General features: G+C 40.6%; 1 protein-coding gene and 1 long non-coding RNA gene across 2 annotated transcripts in view; one reads left to right on the top strand and one right to left on the bottom strand.

Moving 5' to 3' along the window:
- Positions 1-14,889, bottom strand: part of RB1 (RB transcriptional corepressor 1) — a gene marked incomplete at its 5' end in the record, with an annotated part of 70,275 nt that extends 55,386 nt beyond the window's left edge. The window contains 6 exons of the mRNA XM_083855877.1: positions 880-947; positions 1,743-1,781; positions 2,692-2,826; positions 4,760-4,872; positions 14,540-14,657; positions 14,804-14,889. Of these exons, the coding sequence (XP_083712003.1) occupies positions 880-947; positions 1,743-1,781; positions 2,692-2,826; positions 4,760-4,872; positions 14,540-14,657; positions 14,804-14,889 (559 nt within the window). The remainder of the gene's footprint in view (positions 1-879; positions 948-1,742; positions 1,782-2,691; positions 2,827-4,759; positions 4,873-14,539; positions 14,658-14,803) is intronic.
- Positions 14,890-15,010: 121 nt separating this feature from the next.
- LOC310906540 lies at positions 15,011-20,354 on the top strand. Its single transcript, XR_014589421.1, has 3 exons — positions 15,011-15,578; positions 16,598-16,983; positions 20,076-20,354. It is a non-coding gene; the product is annotated as an uncharacterized lncRNA (long non-coding RNA).
- Positions 20,355-22,342: the final 1,988 nt, after the last annotated feature.

Raw genomic sequence — 22,342 nt, 5'->3', positions numbered from 1 at the left:
TAGAGGTCTACCTGTGCTCTACTTACACGTGCAATTTTTGTATTTACTTTCTTTCAGAAGTAGCAAGCATCACCCAGGCTCTTCTGAAGCTCCAACTATTTTCTAGTAAATTTTAGCTTTATTCTCAAGAAAAGGCAGGCTAAAAAAACCTATTGTGCATTTTGCTTTATGCTTACACTTGGAGAATTCTAGTGACAAAGCTCCGCAAAACTCAGCCCTGATATCAAAAGTCTGATTTTGATATCAGAGATGCATATACTTCACTGATAACACACACCTGCAGTAAGCAGCACTTGAGAGATATGATTTATTCCTTTTAGTAGGAGTACAATGAGACAGGAACTCCATGGACTACTATAAACAGTTCATCACCCAACATTAACTGTGACTTACACCTTTTCAAGAAAGATTTCTAGCATTCAAAGGGCATACTTTCAGGGATTAAATACAATACTTTATTATTAATTTTGTTTTATTAAGTTATATATATTTATAATATATATATACTTATTTTTAAAAAGCTTATTTTAAAATAAATTAAGGTAATTATCCATTATTAAAATGCTGGCAGACTGCAAAGCCAGGATAGACTTAAATACATAATAGCAACCTTTAAAGTAGAAGGAAAAAAAATCATAGAAATTTTAGAAAGCTTAGATACTTATGTTTATATATAGAAAGTATATCAGTGAGAAGAACAGTCAAATGTACATATAGAAATATTATTAAATAGTTACAAAAGCTAGGCAATCAAAACATTCTGGATCTGTACACCACTTGTTTGTAATAAGGATACTAGTCTCATGTTGGACATGTAAAACAAACAAACTCACTTCAAAAATACTCATCAAAATTTACTGTGTTTTAACCAAAACTCACCTTTTGCCAGCAAAAAAGTAATCCAGTAATTTTTTAGGACTAATATAGAACTGAGTTCAGCAGAAATCCTGCAGGGAAACAAAAATACTTTGCATTGATAGCTCTGTAATAAGTTGAACTACAATGTTTGAAAACATGCTTCAGCCTATGGAATTATTTAATAACATGCAACATTTCCCATAGAGTTAAGTTTACCAAAAATCTCATTCCATTCCCTCTGTAATTATGAATACACATTTGAAAAACTTCAGTCCCTGTAAAGTCACTCAAGAATCAGGAAATATCTGTATGCCCCTCAGAAAAGAAAGTGAATGGAGACAATTCACTGAACAGCTCTGAGCTGTCTTCCCTTATACCTCTGACTAATGCCCTACTCTCCAGCCACAGCATGAACTCAAGCTCATTTGGGAGTTGTTAAGGCAACTTTTAGTACACTCATTTGCTGGTGTGATTAAGAACCTCACTCTCCATCCAAATGTTCATTTCCACCATGCTGAGCATATGCCATTGGGTGGCAATACTTCATGGAGGAAGGACACAGATACATAAAAGAATAAATAAATATAATACGATAGATATCTATTTATATATACATACACATAATACATACTATATATATTTTTATAAGAATGTATTTATATAATATACATAACACGTATAGATAAAATATACAGAGATATATAGTTACATATATATAATTTCTGCATCTCCCATCATTTCATTGAAATTCAAAGCCCACACTAAATCTAAAGTACACACACATCATACTACAACTTAGGTCAGTCCTGAAGGGTTAAAAGATAACATGCCATTGTGTTTTACATCTTATCTTGACAAACACAATTTTGGAAAATCAAACTTACTCACTACTAGGTTGTTCCAGATAAATAAGGCCACAAGTCCTAGAAAATCAAAATAAATTCTTAGTTTTGAACATGCTTCTGCAAGCAAACTATGCAATACCTTTGACTTCAATGTAGTTAAAAAATACACCAGTTCACAAAACATTTTTCTAATTCACAAAAAAAAAAAAAAAAAAAAAAAAAAAAAGCTGACTCAAAGAACAGATTAGCAACAGATATACCATAACCCTGCCAAGCCTGAAATAATGTTGTTTGCATATTTATGTCAAAGCTTAGACAGCAAAACAATTTTAACTTGGTATAATAAAATTGCATTCTTCCAGAAAGACAAGATTTGTACATACATTGTTACTCAGTGTTTTGTACAACACAGCAAAGTGTGCTGCAGCTGCACAAAACACTCTATAAAAGGGCACTTTAAAATCTTTAGTATTTCTTCAGCGTCACTGCAAGCCTTGTGGTGTAATGTTGCTTCCCAATTATTCTAGGTACATACCATTTCAAGAAAAAAACAGTTTATGCAAAACAAAGTAGGATATATATGCCTTCACTCTATAAACTACCAAAGGGTGATCTCCTACCCTTTTCAAAGGTTATTTAAGAGATATTTGAGAGTCTTTTGTGATTTGGAAGGCAAAATGTTATATAAAAAATTATTTAGATGGTAAATCAATCCTCTTTATATCTGTAAAAAGCTTCAAGTCACTTGTCATGCTAGTCTTACTACTGTTTGTACTGCAACAAGTGGGTTGTTTAACACAGCACTGCCATAGTTATGGAGTAAAATGTAAGAGGTGTTTACTTATTGCATGTAAACAGCTCAATTTCACTGTTCTGCAAATATTAGCACATACAGTTTAAATGGGCTCCTGTAACACAAAGTTTGAAAAATTTACATACTTAAATGTTGCCAAAGAAATCAATTTCAAAATGAAAAAGCATACACTACCTTTCAAACTTGTGGTATAGTGCAAATAATACATCATATTTCTTTTTCAGCCTTGATACAGTGCTATCAACTTTAGTGCTTACAGTATCCATGTTAACATCCACCTCTTTCAGAAACTGAAAAAATGTGCATACACTGAAAAAAGAAAAAGATGACACATTATCATAACTTGTGAAAACAAGTATTCTGAAATAGTTCTTAAAAAAGAGAAAATAAAAACACATCTCCATGAAAACCCATTGCCTTACTTCACTTCCAGCACGTTCTTACTACTATTACCAGTGACCAAACCCTTGCTTTGGGAAGTGTTACTTGTTTACCTTGAGCCCCACCTTTACATTTTCCAGACATAGGAATAGTGTTCAACCTGGCAGCAGAAGTACCTCACAATACAGGCTCTACTACAGAAGGAAAATTTTCTTGCCTAGCACAGGTATTATCTCTGGAAGTCAGAATTTCGTAGCCAGACACACCTTTGTTCTTGAGCTGCCAGTAATACCACAAATATCCAACACACACCTCTCAGCTCTCCTGTTCTACTTTGGAAATGCTCCTACTACTCTAAGAATGTGAACCTTAGCTCCATCCATAATAAAGACAGACCTAGGAATGAAAACTGAGATGAATGCATTGAATTATATAGAATTTCATTTCTTTCAACAGGACATCTCCACCCTTTGGCAATACTATTACACAAGGCATCAAAGTTCTCCCTACTCATCCATGTAATATAAGCATTTTGTTATGTTCATAACTAAAATGAGCAGATTGCTAAAAATCAAAGAGGAGGAAGCTATCAAATATTTTCAACTATTTCGCTGTATCAAATATATTTTGATCCTTTATCAGAATATAATATTCTCAGAGACTTTTTGATCTTTTTCAGATCAAAGATACAAGATACAAAACCAGTCAGAAGCTCATTTAAGAACTCTTACCATGAATTAAAAGATTTTTCCAACACATCTGCAGGCTCTATAGGGTAAGATGACTAGTAGAAATCTCTGCCAGTTTGACCTTATAGCTGAGAAAAAGCCCTGGGCTAACAAGCAATTGAGTATTGCATCACAATCAGCAGAGTAACAGCTGACTCTTTGAAACCCTAAGGGAAAAAGTCTCAGTTTCCAGCATAAATTGGTCTGTGGAACTTGAGTGGAACATGCTGAATGTCGCTGCACAAATGCAATTGGCTTTCAGCCACACAGTGCCAAGGAAGTCAACACTGGTGACATTAAGTCCAAACATTGGACCTGACCCTGCTCTGGGAGATGATGCAAGGTAGAAGAGGGCATGGAGAAGTCTAATCATAACAGATGACTTCAAGGAAAAGCATATTCTGGCCCAAGCCTGAGGTTATTGCCAGGACTTAGCCTCCTGCCCTACAGCATCAAGAGGCTCTGCTCCTGTCCATGCTTTCCACACACAGTTCCTAGGCAGATGGCACTGGAATTCTTTCTTTAGATGAATTTAACACAAGGTTACTGTTCTCACCTAAATTTACCTTAAAAACAGAGATTATAATCTTAATTTCTGTATTATGAACTTTATTAATATACAATATAACAGTAACGCTCCCCTAGCAAAAAGAGTGTATGAAAGTGCAAAGTTTAACCTGGCATTAAAATGTTTGAGAAAGAGCAGCAAGCTGGTAAACTGTTTGAAGAGTAACATTAATTTTCCCACTTCTTGATTTAGCCTAAACCTAATGCTGGGAAAAAGGTTTTGTGAAAAATCATCATAGAGGGAAAGAAAGAAAATATTTCAAGTGCAATTTGCACCAATATAAACTGATAATAGTTCAGGGAGAGCAAGAACAAGAATGAGATGAGTGATACAATCAAAGCCAACCACAGATGAATCAAACAAGTATCACTGCTCCCTCAACTAAAATATGACAGCAAGACTTCTAGTTCATCAATATAATCAGAACTTCCATAAGTAACCTTCATTGTAAAATCAACTAGTCTGATATGCACAAAGATTCACTATGCTTTAAAAACATTATCTTTAAAAAAATGTTGACAAGTTAATTGCTGAAATCTAAATTTACATACTTAAACTCACTTACCTCATGTTCATACTTTTCAAAAGCTCAGTGAAAGTAAATGTCACTTCATCCAGATCAATTGCTACAATAAAGATACATACTCCCCATGTTTCCTTTTTCTTTTTGTTACAAGCCTTTTTGAAAAAAGAGAGGAAAGAGTTTTTATTAATCAATAAAAATGGGTAGCAAACAGAAGGCAATTAATTTGTCCAAACATTATTAGAAGTGGTTAAACAAAACATCCTCAACACAACATTTGACTGTGATACCCAAATATTTGATAATGGAAAACCATTCCAGTTTTTACAACACAGGTAAAAGACCAAGCATTTTAACTCTTACTCCACAGTACAAGATCAATTTTACCCATACAATTGAGCAAAGCTTCGAAATACAAGCTTTGGTTCCATGGAATGTTTATGCAAAGCAGAAGTCATGATTCCTTTCCCCCCCCCAAATTACCATATTTGACATTAACAAAACACTGAAAGTTAAGGAGTAAAAAGCCAAGCCATAAAAACATAATTGAAATCTCTGCAATGACAGGCAATAAACACTCATAAGTGAGTACAGCTGTGTCAACCACTCATCACTGCTGAACCACAAACCCATTTCTGCTTAGTAAAGCCTGATAGTAACAAGCACTTCCAACCATTTTCCTACTATACATCTACATTTAAGGTTTACCTTCTGCTATTCAGAAGGTGCAAGTTATAACCAATCATCCTTCATCAAAAGAAGCCAACCCACAGTCACAGATAGAGCAGAGCTCCTGATGATGGTTCACAAGCCACTCACTTGGAGCCAGACAGGCATCACTTAAGATTTCAATACCCTTCCACCAAAACAACTCAGTGGAAAACCCTTGAAGAACAATGACTTGTAGAAGCAAAGGCAAAAAACCCTTAAGCAGGTATATCCCAAGTTTTAGAAACAAAGCTATCTTGAAGATAGAATTAGGCATAGGTGCAGGCCAAAACTGCAGAAACAGCAAACTTGTAAAATACTTTTCAGACATCCAGCATCCTTGTAAATAAAACTCCAACACTACTCAGGCCCACAGCAAAGGAGCAGGATCTGAACACATTCTCCACAGCTCTAGGTCGAACATGACATCTGCTGGGGGACAGAGATGAAATGGAGCATCAGGAGCAAGTGAATGGAAACACTGTATTCCTGCTCTTCCACATTGATTAGCTTTAGCCCACTCCCTGGCCTGCTTTTTTATTATTTCCCTGAGTTGCAGGGGCCTGTTCACTCTAGAAAACATTGCCCCAAGGCAGTAAGAGTAAGCACCAGACCCAGCTCACTCTATCTCATGTGGTCTTCAAAACCTGCTCTGAAACCCTCTGCACCGTCAGCATCCACTCAAGTCCTTGCTTAGTCAGCAGTGTAACCATGGCCAATTACCTGCTGTGCCCATAAATGATACAATTTCACTAGCTGGCACTTTTTTTTTTTTTTTTAACAATTGTTCTGTGTCTTTCTTGGGAACAGTATTTATACATCAGGGAAGACTGGCTGGGGGCCTTCTGCAAAGAAAAAAAACTTTCACTAGCTTATGCAATTGTTAAAAGTTATAGAAGAGGCTTCAACACAAAACTAACCAGCCACCCTCAACAGTGTGGTAACTGACAATTATTTAAGTCACTATTTTATTCCTGCATTCCTATTTGAGTGTTTCTACAAATCCTGACTCCTTGCACAAGAGAAAATTATTTTGAAATAAGCTATTAACAGACTGAGATGCATTTGTTGATACATAAAGGGATATAAAAAATTGTGAAGGCTAATGCTAGCTAGTGAACTACCACGAAGGATGACTACTCACATTGAGCACACTCCCCTGCCCCTGGAGTCAGCTGACCTTGTTTAATAAATGAGTTCCTTTCACTCCATGCTCCTGTAAACTCAGACCATTATGTTGTCCTGTAAATACAACATCTTGTAGGGCAGGAGGACTGAGTGCTACCAAGCGGTGACATTTTTCCTGATTTGTTGCCTATCCAAACTTGCTTTCCCGGGCAACCTAGCTCAACTCTGGCAGGCTGAATGCTTCAAGACCAGTGGTTTATTTGATAGGAGCAAGGTCTGGTTTTGCAAGAACGACCTTTAAACTCCTTGTCCAGTATGGTTGGGGGTAACAACTCTTTTGTTTCTATCATTAAACAAGAAGGCAATCTCAAAGGCAGCCTAGCAATCCATGAGATTCAAACCATTACAGTGAGCCAGATTTCAATATCCCACACCCATTGCTGATGGTACAGGATGCTTTGGACACCTTCTCCTCAACACAAGATGTTGGATGACTGCTGGCCTAACAGTAAAAATCACACGCAGCCCAAGATAAACAGATTATGGGTTGGGTTTTTTTTTCTAGTAGCAAAGAAAAGGTGAGCAGCACCTGAGCATGCTTGCCTTATAATATAGCTGAGATGTAGAGGAGAATATGAAAGAACACTAGACTGGCACTACCCCACCAGCTACTGCTGGTTCAAACAACCAAAGACTGCAGGCAAACTGCAGTTTTCTCAGAAAATAAGGATTTGCCATAGCCATGCATGAAGATTCCAGTGATTTCAATCCATAAATATTGTTGTGGTTTAACCCCATCTAGCAACTAAGTACCACATAGCTTTTTGCTCGCTGCCCATCCCCACAGTGGGGAGGAGTATCAGAAACCAACCACCACAGCTTGAGAAAATAGTTTAATAACTGGAACAAAATAAAATGCAGCAATAATTACAACATCATTAATAATAATTGCAATGGAAATGAAAGACAGAGGGAGGCATAAAACCCAACAGAAACACGTGATGCTCAATAGATCTGCTCACCACACACTGAAAAATGGCTGGCCCATCCCTGAGCAGCAATCAGCAACTCTCAGAAAAACTCCAGCAATTTATAAAGTGGGCATGATGTCCTGTGGTATGGAATACCCCTTTGGCCAGTTCAGGATACCTGTCCTGGCCATGCTCCCTCCAGATCTTTGTGTGCATGCCCACCGGCAGAGCATGGGAACCTGAAAAGTCCTTGACTTAGGGCAAATACTACTTAGCAACAACTAAAACACCAGCACTGTCAACATTCTCATACTAAATCCAAAATACAGGACTATACCAACTACTGGGACCAAAATCAGCTTTATTCCAGCTGAAACAAGAACAAATATAAACATCATGGGGTAGGAAAAGGGGAGAAGAGATAAGAGGATGTCTTCCTAGCAAGTCACACTAGTAAGTTCTTTCCCCTTCACACCCCTTCCCTCCCCAAGTTCACTTCTTTCCTACACAAATGAGTTAAAGTTGACTGCTGAACAAAAAAACACAGCAGCATCACTCTTTCCAACTTCACTTTGTTTACAGCCAAAGCAGGTGGTTCATCTCAGATGGACTTGAATGCATGGGAATGAAATGAAGAAAAATTCATAGCCAGAAATTAATTTCTGAGGGTTTTCTTCTTCACCAGTCTGACTCAAGATCTTTGTTTATACATAATCACTACAGAAAATGGGCAGGACAACAGCTCAACATTTGTCCTTGGCTGTCCTTCAATTTCAGTAAGATGACTTCCAGTGACCTTAATCCATCATGACCCAAAGCCTACCTACCAATCACTAGCCCTATGATTATTTAACACCTACATAGTATATATAGACTTCTTTCTCTTTCTCATCTTTTATTCAGGTTTCCAAGAAACCAAAGCTCTAACTTTGGTCAGTTCTGTTGAATCAATATAGTTTTCTGTAGGAAAAGATCTAAAACTCTTAAAAAATCTTTCAAAACATTTCTCCTTCTGGAGTTACCATTATTTTTATTCAATCTGATTTTTACCAGATTACTAGTTTACTTAAATCTAGTGAAAACAACCTGAGAGGAGTCATTGGCTTAAAATGCTTATCCAACACTTAACTACCATAAAATGGGATACTCTCCTCTCTTCTTTTCAGAGGTGGCTGAAAGGTGTTAAAGGCACTAACAGAAATAACTTCTGTTCTCTGCCTCCAGAGGTTCTCCAATGCTAAACCAGTCCCAAGGAGGAGACAGTCCCAGGAAGTCTCAGCTCTTGTATGCAGTTAGAGATGTTTACTCTTCTGCCAACACTGATAACAATTTTGATGACAGCCTACAGAAGTGACCCAGGAATAGAAACTTCAAATGATGTTGTGTAAAAGAAGGTCAAGGGAAATGTACATGAGAAACATGCAAACACAGATGGATACTTGAATCAAATGGGATATAGGATGTCTCACTGTAAATACCAAGCACCTGATTTTTGAAGAGGAAGATGTGGAACTTGGCTTACTAAAATAAAATCTCAGTTACTACATTCCAATCAATATAGGGAACTAGACTGATGGTACAAGAACACAGACTTTTTTTAGGGAGAGCCCAAAGGAGGCTACAGAGATGATCAGGGGACTGGAGAGAGTTGGGGTTGTTCAGCCTAGAGAAGAAGAGGCTTCAGGGAGACTTTACAGCATCTTCCAGCACCTAAAGGGAGCTATAAGAGAGCTGGGGAGGGACTTTTTACAAGGGCATGTGGTGATAGGACAAGGGGGAATGGCTTCAAACTGAAAGAGAGCAGGTTTATATCAGATATTAGGAAGAAATTCTTTACGGTGAGGGTGCTGAGACACCAGCACAGGCTAACCAGGAAAGCTGTGGATGCCCTGTCCCTGAGAGTGCTCAAGGCCAAGTTGGATGGGGCTCTGAGCAACCTGGTCTAGTGTAAGTTGTGCCTGCCCATGGCAGGGGGGTTGGAATGAGATTACTTTTAAAGGTTCCTTCCAACCCAAACCATTCTGAGTCTACATGTTTATGATTACAGTGGGTGGAAGATGACTGGAGAATAGACTCAAGAAGCTCTCACAATAGAAAACTGTTCAGAACAAAAACTTGCAGGGAAAAAAATAATCTATGACCATTATAACCCCATCTACCTATAAGAAGTTCTGTGTAAAGACAGATCCTCCATTTTCAGCAATACCAGTTTTAAATTTTCTATTGAACATCGTCTGGGATGGAATATTATTATTAGCTCTCAACAGATGAGATCAAATTCAAATATAATACTAGCTAAAAGTAATGAAGTCAATGGAAAGTATTGAAATAGTAAAAATAGTTCATCTGATACGCAAAGTTCCCATTACACTTTTGCATGTAGCAAGACTGGAGAGGTCATCAATCTCTCCTCAGGACAGGAAGAAGATAAGTAAAAAAAGAAACTCTATACCAGTTGCCTGAGCTTTTAAAGTGCAAGGGCACATACAAGTAGTGCATCTGCTGCTAAGATACTGAATATCATCAGCATGAGGCCATGGTGATGATGTGTTTGTTTGGGGACTTTCAATAGCTCTTCTTTTTCTAATAACAGAGGATCCTAAAATACCTGTAATTTTGCTAATCCATCCAGAGCTTCAATGGATTCAGGTTCAGTTCAGCTGCAGTTCTATAAATTAGAAACAAAGTCTAGACAGAAAATACTTTATTAGCTCATATGTGTTTTATGCTTTTGCCAAAAGCCAGAGGCTTCTGTCTTTTAACATGAGGATGAGGTGGCTTACCAACTAAAATATTCTCTTTTTAATAAGAAACCACAACTGGAAGGAACTGATTTAATTTAAATGTGAAATTTTATGAACTGGGGACACTTGGCCTGCTGAGCATGAACTCTTTGGTCTATACAGACCAACCTTCCATATTTAAGTCATCTTTATTTCATTCCTCAATTTAAGCTATAGTTTACCTTGTGTATTTTCTTCACTAAGGAAGTAGTTCAATTCCTGCACACACCAAGTGCTCTGCAGCATCTACATACCAGTGTAAGTCACCAGTTGGGGAGAATTTCAGGATGCAAGACAAGTAATTAGAGACAAGAAAAAAAAAAGCCAAAAATATCTTCATATGCTAGAGACTTCCTGAGGGAAAAGAAAAGGCAGCAGTAATACATTTCTCATGGGGCACAGAATTGGCTGGTACAGAACTTTACACCAGTGGCTTGAATAAAACAGAGACAAATTAGTACAGCACTTGGGGAAAAAAAATACATGGCAAATACAGCTAAACTAGGAAAACCTAACTATGCAGACTACAGATCTTTCAACACAACAATTTTTTAGCAGCAGGTTAGACAGATACTTCATAAAAACAGCTCAGGAATTCCTGAGTCTGAACAGCTGAGCTGCAGCAGGAGAACAGTGAGCCACATTTCCCAAACAGTGCTATGAACAGCCAACAGAAAAATGGAGCTCCTACCCACGCACCACATATTTCAGCCAACTAAGCTGATGAGCTCGAAGCATACCAGACCCTATGCCTTAAGCTCCTTGGCACATTCCAAATTCTATCAATTTCCTAAACCACTTCAATTTTCTTTGAAGAAGTTTGGTTCCAATTCAGGCACCATATCATCTGTTCCTCACACGGGTTCTTTCCAATATATTCAGCAACAATTCACTCAAGCTTTTTTTTTCCTGCTTATATCATCCCATATTCTACTTCAGATTCTCATTTTGTTGTTCTCTACCAAAACAAAGAGCAGCAGAACATAACAAATGCCCTGAGCTTTTTCGTAGCAGTATTATTATGGCTTCCTGGACTACTTCTAATATCCCTTACACCAACAATCACATGCTGCTCACCAAAGAACATTAGTGATTCCACTAAATCTATTCATTCCATCTAGAATTTACAAGCACAATTAGTTCATAATACAGATTTCAGGAGAGTTACAAAAAATTAAAGAGTATAAGAGAAGCAAGGATCAGAGCCAGTGTTAAGCCAACAACAATCAATGTGTAAAAGTTTTGAAAGTAAGACTACAAAAACTACAACTCTAAAAGATTCTGTTTATCTAGGTAGCTTGGTTTGATAAAGAAATTATAGAGAGAACAAAAATATTGGTATGACACCAATGAAAAGCTCTTGTTTAGATAAGCACTTCCATGTTCACAATAAGCTTGTGTGGGAGTTCATCAGACATCAAAATAATCTAAAAAGAAACATTTTTCTGATTACACATCAGACACCTTCCTTCACCCCACACACCAAGAGTGCTGATTCAGCATTTGGGGTTGTAAGAGATTTTTGAATTACCATTTTATTGTAGAAGAATGTCATTAAACTTGGCTGTCACAGAGGAAAGCTTTAATGTTCTCCCACTATGAAGGAAAACATTTAACAGACAGCTTTTGAACAACTGCTCTCTGCAGATCTAGTTTTTACAACCACAGGCCAGCCACATTTTCCATAAAAGTTGTGTTACCATCTCTCTCATCGCCTTTCTCCTCCTCTCAAAGAGGTTCAGCTGCTTCAAGGACTCACAGCTCATTTGCAATAGGGTGCAGCTGTATATCCTTGACTCACATGCTGCAGAAACAGATAACTGGAGAGCAGTGCACAGAAAGAAAGTGCAAGATAAGAAAGCTGAAATTTCAAAGTATCATCACTAGTAGCCCAAATGCTCAAAAGAAAAAATATCATTATGGAAAGGTGTGACATCCTGAAGGAAAAAGCAGTGGCTCCAGTAGGCATTGGAATTCATTTAGGGAGCAGCAAAGTTCTCTCCTCCTGGTTGATGCCTGCCTGGCCAGTAAAGTGTCTCACAGAAGCACAGGCACATTTAGGCTGGTAGGTCACTACATTCTAGCAATTTTTTTGTGTATGTGCCTGCCAAAAATAATTGCTCTATACTTTTAAGCCACATGTACCTGGTTTGCAGAGTCTCTGCATATGCACCCTAAGCGACTCAAAAAGGACAGTTTTAATTTCAAGTCACTAAATATTCATTGAGCAAGGATACAGCAGATGTTCAGACTACATCCAAACCCACATCTGCACTTTGAGTATCTGCCAGTTACCACGGTACCTAAAGTCTGGGCCATGCTGCTTCCTAGTTACCACTGCAAGTGCTCTTCATATCCTCAGAGATTTGGCAGGCACAATTCGAATACCAACCACAAAAACAAGGCCAGTGAGCCAGGAAAGGCAAGGCTTCAGGTCTTGGTAAATGGCTTGAGAGGGGGATTCTTAGATGCCACCTCTATTTCCATCAGCAGATTTATGATTTAAGCTTCCTCAAAATGAAACCAACTACATTGTTAAACAGAAGTGTCCTGGTAAGTATTGTCTCAGCTGGTGGCTTGCTGTTTAACTTTTTGCTCCAGAACAGAAAGCTGCTCCAGTTCAGAATTGAACAGGTTACTACTGAACCTCACTGATTAAAACACATGCAGCTGGTGCTTGCAGGACAAACCCTGTGACAGCCCCTCCAACATAATACCTTTACCAGAGAGAAGAAAAGAGCAGCCTCCTCCTGAATCTCTGCAACTTGAATTAGAGAGTCATCCTGAGAAGCCAGGCTCACCATAACAGCTTGACTTGGGAAAAGAAGCAGCAATTAGCCAGGCTGTTAATTTGCTTGACTTCAGAGTGAGATGAAGCCTGCTCTCAGCTAGAAGTAGCAACTCCTGTGCCTTCCAGGTCCCCACGGAGGCACAGGCTTGACAGCTTACTCATTTCAACACCCTGCAGATACACCTGTAAGTTTGAGGAAAAGGCCTTGGATTGAAATACAATGGAATGGTAGATTTTTTTTTCCATGTACATCGAAAGGGTCTCAACAACCAGTTTTAATTGCAGGACAACAGATATTAGCTGTATATCATAATGAAGGTCTGGTTCTGAACAGGTAAAGGAAACAATCTTCAGAGGCTGGAAGGTTTCAAACATCATGTATCTTATCTGGCCACTGCTAAGTAATGATCAGTGAAAACAAAACTACCTGTAAATGAAATTTGCAGGATTATACTGAAACATGCTGTGGTTTTTTTTCAGTCAAGGGAACTGACTACTCCTGTTTTCATTCTTATAGGGGAACTCGACTATGCTTTGAGGTAACTACTTCCCATGAACATCCATGACCAGAAATTGTATCTGTTACTGAAAGAGCTGTGCACAGTCTCCCTTCCATGCTATTATTACTCTGAGACATGAATGCATCAAGACCTGGTAAATCCACGCTGCTTTTTAAAAAACACAGATAACAAACTATTAGTAGTGACAGCATAGCTGTGGCAAGGGTAAGCAGAAGTCAGAACACGTACATCAGTGCAAGTCCACACAGTGGGAATAATAGCCCAGCTAGATATTACAAAACTGCATCCAGACTCTATAACAAAGCTGTATTACAGCTGTTCCTGAGACAGCTCATTGACACAGCAGTCATACTGAGGAGAAGCAAAAGCAAAAAAATCAAGAAAGGGCTTAACATTTTATTAATCTGTTTACACATGCCCAGTGACTAACTCTGAACGGAAATGCCTCAATGATAAGCACAGGTTAACATTATGCAACAGAAAAAAAAAAATTTAACATATAGACACTCCTGTCTCTGCAATGATCATCTCCATACCCTTTCTGCAGCCTCATAAAGTATGCAGGGGGGGGAGAGGGAGGGGGAAATACACAGAACCACACAATAAAGATACACAGAACCACACTACCTGTGTGAAGCTGATTAATGCATATTTGAAATAACTTGCAGTTCGAAGAATCAGCTGATCACATGGTGCTGTTTCCTACTGTCACTTGTTAGTGATCTAAAAGCACTCCTGAGCACGTACCTTTATCACAAAACGCTAACAAAAAAGGGGAAATCTACAGAAGCCGGTTTACACAGACGTGGACAGGGCAACATCCCATTTCAGTGCACCGTCACTGGGAAAAGGCCAAGTCACCGTGTGAGCTTTGGCCTGGGACCCTCGGGCTCAGGGCAGGCCCCGCAGCCGCCACTCACCAGAGCTCCGTCCGCTGCCCACAGGCTCTCGTACTTCTTCCACGCGTTCTCCCTCACGCTCTCCGACACCTTCAGCGCATCGCACAGCCCGGTGAACTCCGCCTCGCCGACCTCCAGCCTAGGGAAAGCATCACACATCGCAGCGGGGACACCGGACCGCGGGACCCGCACCGGGCGCCGCCGGAGCCGCTCGGGGTGACACCGCCCCCCAGCCCGGAGCCCCGAGGGGCCCGCCCGCCCCGTTCCCGTTCCCGCTGCGCTTACCGGGGGGCGGCGGGCGGCGCGGAGGCCTCGGGGCCGGGGCGCGGTGTCCGGGCGGGGCCCGCCCTGCGCGGGGGCTTGGGCGGCATGGCGGGAGCGCCCGCCGCGGGCGGCACTGACCAGGGCCCCCGCCCGCCGCCCCGACCGCGGGAAAACGCCGGCGCCGCCGCTCCGTCACTTCCGCCCCGCCCGCGGCCCCACACGGGGCGGGACCAGCGGCTGAGGCGGTGCTGGTGCTCTGTGGGGCCCGGCGGCCCGTACAGCTTTGTGGTGAGAGGGGGAGAAACGCAGAGCTGTGTGTAAGAATGACTGTACGGAATAACTGTACAGGGGCAGAGCAGGGCGGGAATTGCAGAGCCTTTGGGACCGCTGGTTCAGCCACGCCGGGTGCCGCCACAGCCCCAGCAGCGCTACAGGCTGGGGGCAGGAAAGGAGGAAAAGCACCAGGAAAGTGCCCAGCAGAAAAGGACCCGGGGGAGCTGGTCGACAGCAGCTGAACCTGAACCAGAGTGTGCCCAGGCAGCCGAGAAGGCCAATGGCCCCCCGGCCTGTATCAGCAATAGTGGCCGGCTGGATCAGGGCAGGGATTGTCCCCTGTACTCAGCTCTGGTGAATTACAGCTCAGCTGTGTCAGGTTCCTTCCTACAATAAAGTCCAGTGGAGCTGGGGAGGCCCTGGAGCACAATCCTGTGGGGAGCGGCTGAGGGAGCCGGGGGTGTCAAACCTGGGGAAAGGAGCCCTGGGAGACTCCACTGCTCCCTGCAAAGGCTGTGCAGAGGTGAGTGAGAGTTGGCTCTTCTCCCAGGTAATAAGTGACAGGACAAGAGGACATGGCCTCAGGCTGCACCGGGGGAGGCTTACTTTGGTCATCAAGAGAATTTCATCATGGAAAGGGTTGTTAAACATTGGAATGCGTTGCCCCGTGGGCAGCAGTGAACTCACCATCCCAAGAGGTGTTCAAGAAACAACTAAACATGATGGCATTTGGTGCCACAGGCCACTTAACAGAGTGGTGGGTGACCAGTCAAAGGTTGGACTTGATTTCAGAGGTCTTTTCCAACCTCCATGATTTAAGGATGCAGTGACCTCTCAATCTGACATTCATCCAAGTCTTAACTGAAATGTTACTTTTAACACTGTGCAGTAAGATTACACTTAATATAAAAAGTTCAGGCTGTGGGCATCTCCTGGATTTAAGTCATTGAGATTCAAATCGACAGTGGTCTGATTCAAAGATCTTAAAAATCCTCTTTGTTGTCTGCAATTCCATACTCACATTTAGAAGGCCATTTCTCTGCTGCAAACAAGCTTATTTATTTTCAGACTTACATGATGACAGCTTCTTAGAAAAGGAAAAATATTTGTATGTAAGGATTCTTACTACCTGCACATATCTGTCATTCACATGTAAAGCAACTACTTTTAGTGAGACTACTGTCAAAACTCTGGATTTAAGACAAACCCAAACAAAAATCAGCATGAGCATTAATATGTTATAGAATTAAAATTCACTAGTATTTTTACATCTATACATTCTAGTAATTTGTTCAGGCTTTTCCTTTATGTTCATATATGTATATTAACTTAGAACAGGAGAACAGTGTCTGGCTTTCTGCTTTATAATTAGAATTAAACCAATTACAGAAAAGTGAATACAGAACAAATCAAAGTACATAAACTCCAAATTAAACATTTGAGTTGCAGTGGGATTTAGACATTCTTGGTTATGATTCTTGTAAAACTGTGGCAGTAACTTTACCCAGCTTCTAAGCACATTTAAATTCTTTTTGTATTCAGATGGTACCAGGTGCTGTGGAAGGTTTGGGGTTTAGGACTGTCTATCATCAACCATTGAACTGCAGACAAGTAGACAGACCAGCTTGGAAAAGTAAGCTGAACCCCTAAAGCACAGCTGACTCCATTGCCTTCTCCTCACAACTGGCTTTAGGAGCACAAAAGAATTTAAAATGAGAGCAAAGCATCTCAGAAAACTTGGTCCCAGCCAGTGGAGACCATGCCAGCTGTCAGAAAGAAGGAAACACACCCTCCTGGGTCGCTTCCCTCCCAGCTGCTGTAACAGGCTGTTAGAGCCAGCCCTGCACCGTCCAGATGGCAGGCAAAGAATTTGTCTCATGGCCCTCTGTGCATTGCTCCTCTTGAAGAGTTCACAAACCAGCCTCAGTGTAAGTGCTATTTTTTTTTTAATTGTTAGTGCACCAAGCACCTTCTCAAGTCAAGTTTTATGCACTTTTTCATCAAGCAAGGCTCTTAGGGCTCCCCTCCATAAACAAGTAAAACCAAAATTTTATCTCAGAATGCTTCAAGTTACAGCTGGAGGGAGACAAAGGGAGGTAGCAGATGAATCAAGCAACAATAACCTTTAATAATCCATCCCAAAGCCTTGGATATGGTAGCTAAATCTAAATTGCAGTAGGAAGAGTTAACATGTGTGTACTTCCAAAGAAAGGTGCATCCTTCTGTGAAACCATATTTAAGTTGCTGCACTTTTTTCCCCTTCTCCTTTTAAGATGTACTGATTTGAATGTTTTAATCCTGTATTCTAAAATACCTTCTAAATTAAGCCTTTAGACTTTTCAATAAAATTACAAAGGAAAGAAAAAAAAAGGCTCCTACTGGGGAAAAAAAAAAAAAAAAGAAGCGAAGGAAACACTGCAATGTCAAATACAGGATTAATGATAATTTTTTGCATCTGACCTGACAAAATCTTTATTCTAAACATCTTGCTACAACTGCTTTTAGAGTGTAGGTCATGGACATGTGTGAAACGTGGTCCAGTCAGGCAGTCCTGACTCATTGTTTCCATCTGCTACACAACCTTAGGTAATTCTACTATCCTAATTTTTTTCTCTTAAAACTGTTGCTGTAGTTTCATGGTAATTGCCAGTGGGAATAAAAGCCATGATTTCAATTATAGTAAAATCAGTTTTCTGAAGTTGAATTTACAAACATATGAATTTAAAAACCTACTAAATTGAGAGCTTCTGGATATTAGTCCAAATACTAAATATTGGCAGAATTTCTGCTTGAACAAAGCCCATAGGCTGTAAAACTCAAGGATTATAAAGATGTCTGCATGTATCACACCCATTTTCCTGCATGTAACAGGCAGAATTAAACCAGGGAGGGGACACAGCCTCTCCTGGCCAGCCTTTACTGTGCATTCACATTCCTTGCACTGTGTAGCAGCTCCCAGCCCTCTGCCATCAGTGTCACCTGGGGTCCAGATGTCCCTCTCAAGCCCCAGCACAAGTGCCAACAGGAGCAAGGAGGTGACAGACCTGCAGGGCAGCTTTTCACCAGCTCTGTCCTACAGGCCCCAGGCCTTAAGAGGAGCCTCCCTGGAGAAGCACCTGGTGCAGCAGTGAGTCCCAAGTGACAGCCCTGCTGCAGGAGAGCCTCAGGGACACTCAGGCCATGGCTTGAACAGGCCCTTGGCACTCCCCAGCATCACCTCCCCTGGTAATGCTGTGATTGCACTGGCATCAGCTCTGCCTTCAAAGCTGGAAAGGGTTTACTGGGCTGATGAGGTGAAACTGACTGGTTGTGCCTCTTGGTGGTGGTGAGCCTGACCCCAATGTCTTTGTTTTCTACACAAATACAGAGCTTGAAATATGAAGAATAAAAACCATTTCTGTAAGTATTTCCACAGTCATGTAAAACCCATAGGGACCATAACAAACATCTATGTGTTTCTCTTAAAGATGAGAGGTATATGTCAGATGTTGCCACTTCTAACAGTTCAAAGCCTCTCTCTATACACTGACATTATTGATAAAAAGAATATTTTTCACTCCCCAGTTATACACGTGTATCTGTGGCTTGCTCTTCTCAGAGCACTACACAGGGCACTGCTGGACTCTCAGGACTGCAGTGATGAATTTAAGGCAGGAATCCCTTATCAATAAAGAATTTGACCAAACTGCCAGTGGGATCTGAAGGGACACCACTGTTGTTACTGGATGGGGAAATGGCTGCATGTAAATTATGCCTATTTGCAAAACCTCAACCCTTCACAGATACTTCTGGTTATTTTTGCTTGGACATCAGAGAGGTTTTGCATTGATCAAAGCTTTTGGACTCGAGCGTCACTTTTTTTTTCTTTCTACTCAGTTGTATTTATCTGTTTATAGAAGAATCATAACTACTTATACAGACCTTCCACATTTTTTGTTCTCTGTGGAAATGGCTGTCAGAGTTGTGTCTGTTTTAACAGATTTGCCCTAGTACTGAGAACCACGTTAATAAAAAATAAAATCCCTGACTGATGCAATTTATCAGATTAAGCCCTGGTGACAGTGCAATTGCATCAGACAAAAATGATCATTCCTGGTATGGCTTTCCTTGCTTACAAAGGCTTCTGGATATCAGTATAAATCACGCCCTTGCATGCACAGCTGCATCACACCTTGTGCTTTGTCACACAGGTACCACCCTGTGTCCTCAGCAGGCAAAGCGCTTCAAACCCTGGGTACATTCTGCCCTGGGAGGGTGCAGGGATGGCATCCTGTGTCCCCTCTGCAGGGCAGTTCATTTCAGCTGGTACTGCCAACTGGTAATGAAATAAAGATCAGCAAGCAAACCACAGCCCTCTTGCTGCTTGCAATTGCACAGCCACATTAAGGACCCTGGTGCAATCTCTCCCTTCCCATCCTTCTCAGTCCCACGTTCTGCCTCTGACCACATGAGAAAGTGCGCTCTGGAACAGGCAACACTGTCCTGCTGCTGGCCATCTCCCCAGCGAGGATGTTTCCCATGCCTCCACTTCCAGGATTTCCTAAGCCCACAAGAAGTAGAGTGCACTCTCCTGGAAGTAGTTCTTAGGAATCAAATTAATCTTAACCAACAACCTGAAAAACAATTGAAAATTAGCAACCGTAGCCTGTAGTGAGTGAGCAGAGGCATTTCTCTGAACTTTTTGCTTCAAGTGGGTTTAAGAGAAAGACATTCTTTATAAATCCCTGGCAGTGAAATACCCTAAACTAGGTGAAAACATTTGTGTATAGCATTCCAGAAAATCTCCTTGTGTGACAACAGCACTATAGGCTCTTCTTTGGTGCTTCCTCTGTAGCAATAAAATCTCCTCCTACCCTTGAACAAGCAATGTCAGTGAGAGTGCAGCTCTGTTGATGTCTCTAAACCACAAACTTCTGCTAACACGGATGTGTCAGATCACCATCCTCCCACCCAACCCGTATGAACAAATGCACGTACGCACCTTGACAGGCATCAGGTAATCAAAATCTTGCATTTTCAGTCTTGCAGGCCCCAAGGATTTTCTTCATGCCAAAACTTGCCCTGTGCCCCTTTACTAAAGCTGCAAAACTTCAGCTGGAGCATAGAGGCCTTGGAGCTTTCAGTGTGCTTTGCAAACCCTGATTACATCAATCACATTGACTGGTCACAACGACTTTACTCATGCAAAGACCAGCTGAACATCAGTCTCTTTGGGACCCATGAAAGCAACACAGCCCCTTCCACCGACTAAATGTGGTGGCACAAGATACTGATTTTGCTGCTTCAGTAATAAAGTATGTCTCAGCATTAGGACTGATTTTTTTATGAGGAGTTTTAAAACTATTTGCAAAGATAATTGTCCAATGAGGTCATTTTTATACTAACCCTTTTCTGGAATTTGCTGGGCTGGAAATGTGGTTTCTCCAGTGCAGCACAGCTATCTTTGTTTATTAGACTCTTAACTATTATTATACTTGTATTTATTGTACTTTTATTACTTAAAAAAGAACAAAGCCCAAGCATCTCCAAGAGCTATTTCTTTCCAAGGATTTGTGTCCTGTGCTTCATTGACTTGGTCTAAGAGGGCAGAAGTTCCAACACGAGCTTTCACTGCACTCTGGGTGTTTTAGATTATCTTCCTACACAAACTGCCTGGCATTTAATAAGAAATGAGCACATGCTGGGAGCTTTTCCTCAGTGCACATGAGTTTCTCCCTCCTTACTCACACTTATTTTCACACTAGTGATTGAAGTAAATTTCCTTCGAACAGGCTCAAAAGCTATTAGGGAGGGGCATACAGCATGATCATAGAAAATTCCCATTTCTCCCCCTGCTCCACCACTCCTTCAGCCACATTTGCTGGTGGTTAAAGGGCACACCACAGACCACCAAGTTTGGCTACTCAGTTTTATTTTGAAAACAAGTTAAAGACCATACAAAGCTTGCTTACAAATTAACAAGTTTCATGTTTAACTTAGGGAAAATAGGAACAGAATGCTCCTGAAAAGGTAGGAAACATCCTTAGAAGTAATTCAGCATGAATCTTGCGTCATACAGGGCTGCAAAGAACACACCAGCAACCTTGTGCTGACATATACTTGACCTTTGTTGCAAGCACACAATTGCAACATCCTCAATGTCCGTAGCTAAAGTTTTCCCAGCAGGTTTTCCAGCTTGCTTGCACATCTACTGAAGAGCAGCTATGTAAATATAATTTATACATTAACACCAGTATGCATGTGAGGCCTTATTTGATGTTCATGATTGCCATGCACCATCAAAAATCCAGCTTTGGAATATAGCAGTTATAATTTTCATTTTAATTATTATGGACTTATACCAGGACCAATCTGTAAATCAAGCCACATGCAGATGAAGGAAAGTTTTGTGTATTTAAGAAACTTCCTTTAAAACAAATTATTTTATCTCAGTCCAAACATTCACAATAGCAGGAAGCTGGATCATAGCATGTTTACAATTGTATAATAGCTCCAAAAACAGTAAAGCATCCTCCCACTGTATTAAGAAAAGATCCTTTAAAAGATGAAAAATAGGATTACTACAAAGTCTCTTGACTGAATTAAACTAAGACAAATGATTTGGACACCTATGGTGTACATTATTTTAAAACAGGTTTAAACAGTTTTTTGGGTTAATTTCAAATATGTAATTATTCTCTAAACATTCCTACTTTTCTGATGAATCAATGCTCAAAATTTGGCAGAAGACAAGTCAGTTCCCATGTCATGGAAGCTCTCAAGTGGATCTAGGGGGAGATTTTCCAGCTTTGTTTTTTCAATGTTACTCCCTTTTTTTTCTGTCCTGTATTTTTTCTTGCAAACAGCTTCAAAACACCAAGTACATCTTATTCATCTTATTCTGCACTCTCCCCTAGAAAAGTTAGCATTACAAGGATCCAAACTGTATTAAAAAAATAATCAATCTTGCTTTAAGAATAGCAGTTCTAAGTGTAAATGGCATGATACAGAATGGTATTGGTGATATTTGTGCAAGCCCCAGATTACCTGGCAAAGCTCAGTGGCACAGGCTGGAAGGAACATCATGATGGGGAATAAAGGGAATTTAGCAAAGCGAAGTCCTGGAGGTAGAGAACACTCCTGGCTCCCAGCTGGGTCAGCCTGACTCACAGCACACATTGGATGATACCCACCATTTGACAAATACTGAGGACAGGGATTTCAAACATTAACAACATATTAGATCAGCTCTGGGTCTCCACTCTGATTATATGTATTGTGGAAATACCCACCCAGAATTTCAGCAAG

The sequence above is a fragment of the Zosterops lateralis genome (genome assembly GCF_965231275.1).
Source record: "Zosterops lateralis genome assembly, chromosome: 2".
Taxonomy (NCBI): domain Eukaryota; kingdom Metazoa; phylum Chordata; class Aves; order Passeriformes; family Zosteropidae; genus Zosterops; species Zosterops lateralis.
Note: the sequence above shows the minus strand (reverse complement) of the source record. Positions and strands in the feature narration are given on the sequence as shown.